Raw genomic sequence first — 9746 nt, forward strand, 5'->3', positions numbered from 1 at the left:
TCACATGACTGTGACTGTTTATTATCTATTGTCTTAAATTTAGCATTGTTTTGTGCTAAATCTTAAATAACCCCCTGTGCCTGAACACAGTGTTATCTATATGGCCCACCTGTACTTTCTGTCTCTGTGTTGAAAAGAGATATAAAAAGCATGTGATAAGAGGCAGCCCTCAAAGGCTTAGAAATTAGCATATGAGCCTAACTAGGTTTAGTTTAAACTAAGAATACCAAAAGAAAAAAGCAAGTTTGATGCTAAAAGTAAATTGGAAAGTTGATTAAAATTACAGGTCTTATCTGAACAATGAGTTTAATTTTGACTAGACTGTCCCTTTAAGTAAGCAGTATTTGCCAGGAGAGGACTTATGTCAGCAAAGAGAATTTGATGGATTGTTTTATTTATTTAAGAACAAAGGAACAGTAAACATTACTGCTGTGTTGCTATAGAATAACATATCAGCCATTTTAAAATAAACATCCTATGTACTGCAATTTTTCAATAGCCGCACTGCACCTGCAATTTGACTTATTTGGAGGAGCCAATCGGGTTTTAGTCCACAGACAACAAAGCTAGCCACTGTCATAAAGTTAGTATAAAGAGCATTGTTTTGCAGTTGCTATCTGATAAGGCCAATTAGAGACAAATATGTAGCAGTAAGCCTAGAGTCAGCTGGATGCATTTCAATTTTCAGAGCTAAAATTACATAAAAATAGGGGGGGGGGAAATAGAGAATATATTGCAAAATTGCACTTTTTTTGTGGAATTTTATCTACAAAAACAAAATGTAAAAGTAGGTTTATGGGTAGTGGAGATATCACCACATTTTAGCAGTCAGGGGGGAAGTTACCAACAGAGACTAGTTTAAAAATGTCCTCCCTTGAGATTTAGAAATTAAACATATTTTAGCAGACACATACAAAATCTGTTTAAAAAGACAAGCACTAAACAAGTATTAGATTGAGAATAACAACTATTTATAAAAAATATATATTAGTTAATATACTTAAAGGGACAGTTCACCCAAAAATGGTCTCCCTTTAAAATTGTTCCCAATGATCCATTTTACCTGCTAGAGTGCATTAAATTGTTTATAAGTAGCTCCTTTATCCTTATTTATGCATCTGAAATAGCCGATTTAACCTGTGGGATCCCCACCTTTACTGAAAGTTTATATACTGAAGTTTAGGCTTATTGATAATCCTATGTAAACACAGCAAACATAAGAAATGACACTCCGAGTGGGGTGCAGGATGTTTAATAAAATTATAATTTTCCCTTCAAAGAAAAAGGAAAAAAAAATAAAAATTATAATTTTCCCATTGTTCTCTCTAAGTATTGAGCTTTGGTTTTGCAGACAAATATAAGATATGGAAGCAAGTGTGTGTACACAGTGATAACCTAATAAGATTTGATATTACCTGAAACTCAACCCATTGTAATAGGTTGTGGTTTAAAAGCACAAAACTAGCTACTTCATATGCACAAACTTGAATATACAATTTCTCCCACATTGTATACTCCGCAGCTGGTATAACAAGTCATTGAAAATACATTAATAAAAAAACAAGTTTACAGTGTACTGTCCCTTTAAGTGTAAAGCTTTAGTCTCAAAAGGGACACTGTACACTAGATTTTACTTAGCATAAATGTTTTTTAGGTGATCCATTTAGAGAGCTAATCTGGTAGTGTTTTTGCGACAATGTATCATTTTGATTATTTTTTAATAACATTGAGCATATTTTTTATTTATTTTTCCATACGGATGGAAAGGGGGAGGGGCTTCTAAGTAAGTTTCTAGAGTTTTACTCTGCATTTTTAGATCAGTATCTGTGCATATTTATAGCAGTGTCTCTTACATCAGGGCTTGACAAATCCAGGGAGACACTGGCTCCTAGAATTTTGCCCCTGCTTCCTAACTTTATGGGTTATTCTTCATATCTATATAGAAATGCCACTGTCTGGCTCTTCAAATTTTTTCTGCCTCCTAAATTATTCTTACTGGCTCCTAAATTTTAAACAGATTTGTTTACCACTGTATTACATGCAGTTATTTAAAAATCGGTGTACATCGTCTCCCCTTAAAGGGACAGTTCACCCTAAAACTTTCTCCCCTTTAAATTATTCCCAATGATCCTTTTTACCTGCTAGAGTGTATTAAATTGGTTACAAGTAGCTCCTTTACTCCTATTTCAGCATTTGAAATAGCTGATTTAGCCTGTGGTATAGCCACCTATACTGAACATTTTGATACTGGAGTATATGCTATTGACAAGCCTAAGTAAACACAGCCAGCAGAAGAAGTTACGCTCTCAGTGGGGTGCAGGATAGTTAAGTAATAAAATGATAATTGTCCATTGTTCTCTATGTATTGAGCTTTGGTGTTCCTGCCAAATAAAAGATAAGGAAGCAAGTCTGTGTATAACATAATGAGATCTGATATCGCCTTTAAGTTCAACCCATTGTTATAGGCTGTTGTTTAAAAGCACAAATCCAGCTACTTCATATACACAAACCTGAAAATGCAATTTCTCAAATATTTTATACTCTGCCGTTGGTATAGAAAGTCATTTAAAATACATTAATGGAAAAACAATTTTATAGCGTACTGTCTCTTTAAGTAATCTTTTGAAGCCAATTAATGGCAGCTACGTGGAGAGTGGGATATAGCAGTGTCATTTTTCAGAGAAAAATTACTGGGGAAGGACACAAAAATATTGAAAGTATTTTATAACGTTTTGTTTTACCTTTAAAAGAGATAAAACCCCAAAGTTTTCTTTTATGATTAGACAGTATAAAATACATTTAAATAAAGGTTGTTTACTTTGTACTCTTGGTATCCTTTGTTGAATAGCAGGGAGGGAGGTGTAGGAGTGTGACTGTAGCAATATATGGCAGCAGTATTGCAAAATTAATATGTGCAGAAAAAAATCCTAACTTACAGTAAATTAAAAAAATGACAATGTATTTTACAAAACAAAAAATCTGTACTGTTACAATGTTACTACTGACAATCTTAAATCAAACAATATTTACAGTTTTCCATTGATCACTCTCCACTGAAAGTAAAACAAAATAAAACACAAAATACTAAAGTTCGATCACCCTTCGCCTCCCTCCCTGGACATTGAAATAACATGACAAAAAGAAAGCTGCGTGATATATTTACAAGAACGGAAGTTGATAGCAGTTTTTGTTTTTTTTGGGGGGGGGGGGTTATGTCCCTTTAAATATATGAAGATTGAAGCAAAAAAAAACTGTTGCCATCTAATGCTCTTGCAACTAGATAACTTTCTTGCAAAACTGCTGTCCTATAGTGCTCCAGACAATTGAATGCTCCCGAGCTTAAAGAGATACCAGGAGAAGAAATTTATATAATAGAAGAAAATTATAAAGTGGTTAAAAAATTGCATGTTCTAGCTAAATCATGAAAGAAAAAATTTTGGGTTTCATGTCCCTTTAAGCTCATTGGGTTTGGTACAAATGCTCAGTGTAACCATCGGCCAACTGAGTAGACGTGCACAACTGATTCTGCTGTTCTATGTGAATCAAAAACATCTTTTTAAAAAGGGACATTGTACAATAGTTTTTTTTTGTATAAATGTTTTGTAGATCATCCATTTAAATAGCCTATCTGGTAGTTTGTTTGTTTTTTTAATAAAAAATTATAGTTTTGCTTATTTTCTTTTTCAGAACATTGTGCTGATTTTCAGACTCCTAGCCAAGCCCCACAGTGCCAGATGTATACACGCATTTACCTACTGCAGGCTCCTGTTTATGTTACCTGTCTTTTCATATCAAGGGACGGTGGGGTAGGGAGTGTCTGCTATTTTTGTTAACCCAGCACCTTTCAGTGGGTGTCCCAGACTAACTAATCAGCAGTGCTAAACTGGGGGGCCTCTAAGTTTTTAAAAGGTTTTATACTGGATTTTTAATCAGCATCTGTGCATATTATTCTTTATATTAGTGTCTATTACATGCAGTTATATGAAAATTGGTGTATACTGTCCCTTTAAACCCTTTTTTTCCCCTCCTAAAACAGCAAGCGCTACTGCAATGTTAAAAAAAAAAAAAGATATTCTGGTGAAAATTTAAATGCAAAGATAAATTACATCTTTGAATAGAAACATATTTGCAATATGCATGCATTGGCAAAAATAGTTCTAGTAAAGGTTATCACTGTTTTAAGTGTTTGAATTTTTCTCTGCATGTGAAGCATATCTAGATATTCTCAGTGCACAAACATTTTAAATACTGCAGCTGCTCAGAACAATAGTGGGTCTTGTATCATGTCAGCAATTAAATTGAGTCATTACCAGATGGTACAAGCACCTTCGGCTCTCTGAGCAAGTGATATGTTTAAAATGCTGGTGCACGGTGCATACTTAAATACACTTTTGAAACAGCTATAGCTTTTATTAGAAGCATTTTTGCTAATAGATGTATATTACAAAATTGCTTCTGTTCAATACAGAAATGCACCCATGTGGATTCCAGTTTTGGTTGGAATGTCCCATTAAATACAGTAAAGTAACTGACATTCTCACTCCCCAACTGAAGACCCAGGCCAAATCCTAACAGTCAAAACAGCTCACAAAATGTTACTTCTGGCTCCTAACTTGTATTTTGAGACATACAGCTGTATATAAATTATTTCTATGGCTCCTAAAAAAAAACAAAAAAAATTGCAGCTGGATCCAAAATTTTATATAAATTTCTCTGTGGGTGGGTGTGATTTTACACACAAATGGATAATCTCTGGTTCCTAAATTCTTGGGTGGCTCCTAAATTATATAACATTTTCTTAAATGTTTTTTGAAAGTAACCAGAATGTTGCAAATCTTACCTTCTTGACACTATCCTCCTCTTCCTGTCTCTTCTCATAATGAGAAAAATCATCAAATATGGAGGTTGTGTGTTTGTAATTAGAAATGATCCGAAGTACTTGGCGTGCTTTTTCCAGCGGGACCTCTTGTGTGTCACGAGAATTGGTCACAGGCTTATTTTCGTTGTTCTCTAGCCGGATGTGGCGTAGCTGTCCATTGGGCACATCTTTGACAAAGAGCCAGCGCACATCAAAGCGGCCCTTCCATTTGTCCTGAGACCATACACCAGCACATGTATTGTAGTCCACAGCTGAGCGCATTTCAGCCACTCCGCAGAAGTGGCCACTACCATTAACACTAAAGAGCAAATAGACTGGGCCTTTTCCATTGAGAGAGCGGTAGGCAGCGTCCAGACGCTTGTTCCCATGCTCAGTGGAGCACCACACATTGTACTTGATAGAACGGTGAATGTCATCTTCAGAGTAACTCTTAACTATGAAAACACGTCCAAACTTAGGGTTGCAGTCAAAGTCCTTGGGGTTGTAATTGTTTACCAAACGCAACTTCTCCAGCACCGGATGTGGTTCAGCTGTGGATTGTGGGGATTGAGTCTGCTCAGAACCTCTGTTACGTGGGGCTGACCAGCGTGTTGGGGGGGGCTGAGAGGAAGGGACAGAAGGCTGTGTCTGCTGAACTACAGTAGGTGAAGGAGGTTGGCCATTAGTAGCAAGGGTCTTGTTGTCCCAGGTGCCAATCTCCATGTTTTGTTTAATAGGCGGAGGTGGAAGAATCTTAGTAAAACTCTGCTTTGCTGGCTTACTGGCAATGTCCGCCCAAGAAGTAGGTTTTGGGGGTACAACAGTAGCCGGTGGCATGGTGCCCACAGCAGTCTTTAAGGCATTCCCATCTCCACCCAATTTTAATGCACCGATGCTCTGCTCTAAAGCACCCACTGCCTTTCCTCCATTGAAACTTGTTTGCCCCTCCAGGACAGCTCCCCCTAAATTGCTGGGAGTATAAGCATAACTTCCCCCATATCCCGAGCTTGTGGCTGATGCTCCAGGAGAACTGCCTCCATTTCCCCAAGCTGAAAAGTCCATGCCACTAGGAAAAAAGTTAAACCCTGGCTGTCCCAGGAAGGGGGCATTGCTTAGAGGTCCAAACATAGGATCCGGAAGATAATGGGGCTCTCCATTACTCAGTTGACTATAAGAAGCAAGATATGGCATAGTTGGTGTGGGATCACTGCCATTGGACCAAGCCGCTTCGCTTAAGGAATACGAAAAACCAATTGATGGGCTGTAGTAGCTTGGCAAGTATGAATCAGACAGGGCGGTGTATGCATTATTCTATGAAAGAATGGGAAGAAGGACAGCAGAAAGAAAATAATGGAAAAGTGTAAATAAGACAATTATTAAAAGCAGTACTTTATAACATATAGCGTAGTTCACTTTACATGGCTAGGTTACTATTCTATTAAAGTGATGGCAAATTCTAGCGTTTAAAAAATGCTAGGATTTACCATAACTTAAAATAAAAGCGGCCTTCATTCATTAACAAAAAACAAAAAACACACACACCAACCACCAAATAGGTACCTTTATTTTATTTTACCACGGCTTTGGTGCTAACCTAAACACCTCCTGACCCGCTACGGCATTGCTCTGTTTTTCAATGAGGTGACATTTCCACTTCTTAGCCAATAGCCATGCTGTAGGCATAATGACAAAGGGCAAGTACAGATATTGGCTAAGAGGTGGAAACTTTACCGCATTGACAAAAACTGAGCTGTGCCACCTATTAACATCTGTGCAAGAAATTTACATTTGAATGTAGATTTGTGTCTTATATGTCTTGCTAACCTGTCATGCCTGTGTGTTCAGATATGGCTCAAATTCATCATCATTCTAACCATCCTTCTGGTGAAGAAATCCATTTTGCCTATGGCACAGCTTTAGTTAATTAGGTAACGTTTCCACCGCTTAACCAGTAGCTGTACTTGCCCTTCGTCATTATGCCGTAGGCTAGCATAGCTATTGGCAAGTGGAAATGTCACCTCATTGAAAACAGTGCTGTGCCGTACGGGTGCGGAGGTGCTTAGGTTAGCGCTGAAGCTGTGGCAAAACTAATGAATGAAGGTGCCTTTATTTTTAGTGATGGTAAATTCTACCGTTTTTGAAACGCTAGGCTTTACCATCACTGGAAGCATGACACTAAAGGTACTTATAGCCAAACTTTAAAAAAATATAAACACTATTGCCACCTATTAACATATGTGCTAGAAATTTACATTGGAAATGTAGAATTGTACCTTATACGTCTTGCTAACCTGTCGTGCCTGTGTGTTCAGATATGGCTCAAATTCATCTTCATTCAAACCATCCTTCTGGTGAATAGATCCATTTTGCACTGTTGAGAAACATATACATATATTAACACACTAATACCAGCGGTAAAGTAAATAAAAGAAAAGTTGGTACCAAAAAGTTGTTGGGAAAAAGGTGACATACCATATAAGATGCATTTTATTTAAAAGAACAGTAAAAACATTGAGATTTTAATATAAAATGTTTATTTGTACATAGTAAAAACTTTGCAATTTTTCAGTGAGGTGACATTTACACCTCTTAGCCAATATCCGTGCGTGCCAGCTGTCATTATGAAGGACAGCTTGCACGCTATTGGCCAAAATCACCTCAGTGATAAATTAGCATTCTGATGTGGGCTGCCTAAAGAGCTGAGCGCAATGAACGCTTCAGACAAAGGAACCTTTCAGCATTAAGTATTTTATACTTTGACTGAAATAACCTTTTATTTGTTCCACTGGTAAATCCTAGTGTTTTTTTAAATGCTAGGATTCACCATAACTTTATACTAATCTAATAATTGTAACTAGCCTTCTTGTCTGCAGACGCCAGCCCAGATTGATTCATCCAAATAAGGCAAGTGGTGTAGGGAGTTTGGTGTTGGAAAACAATTGCAGCAAACAAAATATTTTAAAAATGTTTAGACTCGTCTTTGCTATAGAACAAACAGAATTGTCTTAATTACAATGTGTTTATTGTCCACACTGTTCATTCTTATTCTTAATATTTTTAAATTGAATTTATTCCTTCTTACCTTTGTTTCCTTGCCCTTTAGGTCTCTGCAGTATTCATAGAGAGGAAAGAAAGATATATTAATAAATGTCAATGACACCGTAAAAACAGGGTGGCGGATGGGGGAAATCAAAGATTAAATAAGAGCATGAGGTAATGTATAAGCATGGAAGAAGCTGCTACAAGAGGTAAAAGGGCAGAGACTATGGGCCTGATGATAAACTTGTTGTCATGGAGAGAAATCATACAACATTTGTTTAGGGCTTTTCTTGAGCATTATATTGAAATGTGTCTATACTTCACACCTAGAACACAAGTACAGTTAGATAAACCGCTATCAATCTAAAGGCCGCCTTTCTAAAATTCTTTGAGACACCTCGTAGTAATTGAGGAGATGTCATAATCACACCAGAGCACACAGCTTCAGGGTTGTTTATTTATTTAAGTGCTCTGAATAAGTGGTGGGAAAATAATTTGGACTTCCATGTCCCTTTGAGAGCCATATAGCCCCATGTTCTGAATGGCAGGCAAACAAGGTTCCCAACTTGGGAACCTCTCCACCTGCCTTCATGGTAAACAGGCAGATGTACCATTCCACAAGCACTTGCTTGTAAAGCACTACCCCAACTCTTGCTTGACCAATCACCCAGAACAAATGTGCTCAGGTGTCTTATTGCAACCAACTCAGACCTTGCCCCACAAGGGCTCAAAAGCAGCATCTTCTGCTCTTGAATACATTTAGCCCATATTCTCAAGGAAGGGGACAAGTTCAGAAAAAAAGGGGTGGGAAGAAGTGTCAAGTTGACAAAAAAGGTGTGGCAGTGAGCCAATGAGAGGGGAGAAAAGGGCCATGGTTACCAAAGGGGAGGGGAAAGAAGGTCCAAGTTGACAAAAGAGGTTGAGTCATTCACAAATAGGGGAGGAGTAAGAACCAACATCACAAAAAGGTAAAAGTTGAAGGGCCAAGCCAATGAGGGGCAATAAGGTCTAAGAACATGGGAAACACAAAGGGGAATGAAACGCAAAAATGGTAGATGTTGGAAAATCAAAAGGGACCGAATGCCAAAACCTTTAAGTGCCATGGGATAGGAGTCAAGATCACAGTGGTTGACAGTGAGTAAAAAAGAAGGAAATACATTATAGGGATAAGGGAGAGGGAACACTAGATTGGGGTCAGTGGCAACACGAGTAGAAGAAAGGTTGATAACAGGCGACAGAACATGGAAAAAAGAAGGAAGAATTGGCTAACGTGGTTGACAAGAGTGAAAAAAGGAAATGCGGCAAAGATGACTAAATAGTAAGAAGACATGCAATATAAAGGAACAACACGTCAGCGAAATTAAAATGAAAAAAGCAATTAATCAGACAAGAAACTGAAAGATATTCGGTACCGGCTCCAGCAAGCTGCTTGCGGACATGGCGGCAGCGTAGAAACCAGAGGATGCAGCAGGAGCGCGCCTCAAAGCAGGAAAGGGGCGGGACCATGATGGGATAACGTCTACGTAAATCTGGAGAAAAGCTATCACCTGAGCTGCCATTTTTGATAAGGGTAAACTATTGTGTACGACTTGCAAACCGTTCAGAATATAACTATATAAGAAATGTGTTTAAACTTGAACTTACCTAAACAACCTATTAATTGCTATAATATTGTCACCAAGCTAATAAATGAAGGGTGCCCAAAAGTAATTAGAGCAAATGCGATTCCGTTTTTAAACCACTCTTACACAACGCTGTCAATCTCTTTACTTTCGTAATAGCACGCGCACAACAAGACAATCAGAGAGTGTACGTCGCTGTATTTCACAATCCGGAAGCACACGCGATT

The 9746-nt window shown here is 37.8% G+C and overlaps 1 protein-coding gene across 2 annotated transcripts in view; it reads right to left on the bottom strand.

Annotated features, from left to right (window-relative positions):
- YTHDF2 (YTH N6-methyladenosine RNA binding protein F2) overlaps window positions 1-9377 on the bottom strand; it is a 45879-nt gene extending 36502 nt beyond the window's left edge. The window contains exons 1-4 of one of the 2 annotated variants that reach the window (XM_053707037.1): window positions 9310-9377; window positions 7941-7965; window positions 7132-7229; window positions 4841-6169 (exon numbers count right to left, since the gene is read on the bottom strand). In XM_053707037.1, coding sequence (XP_053563012.1) covers window positions 4841-6169; window positions 7132-7229; window positions 7941-7965; window positions 9310-9336 — 1479 coding nt within the window. In that variant the 5' untranslated portion in view covers window positions 9337-9377. The remainder of the gene's footprint in view (window positions 1-4840; window positions 6170-7131; window positions 7230-7940; window positions 7966-9309) is intronic. The other variant, XM_053707038.1, reaches the window with a different exon arrangement.
- Between the last annotated feature and the right edge of the window lie 369 nt (window positions 9378-9746).

Source organism: Bombina bombina, chromosome 3 (assembly GCF_027579735.1).
Source record: "Bombina bombina isolate aBomBom1 chromosome 3, aBomBom1.pri, whole genome shotgun sequence".
Classification (NCBI taxonomy): domain Eukaryota; kingdom Metazoa; phylum Chordata; class Amphibia; order Anura; family Bombinatoridae; genus Bombina; species Bombina bombina.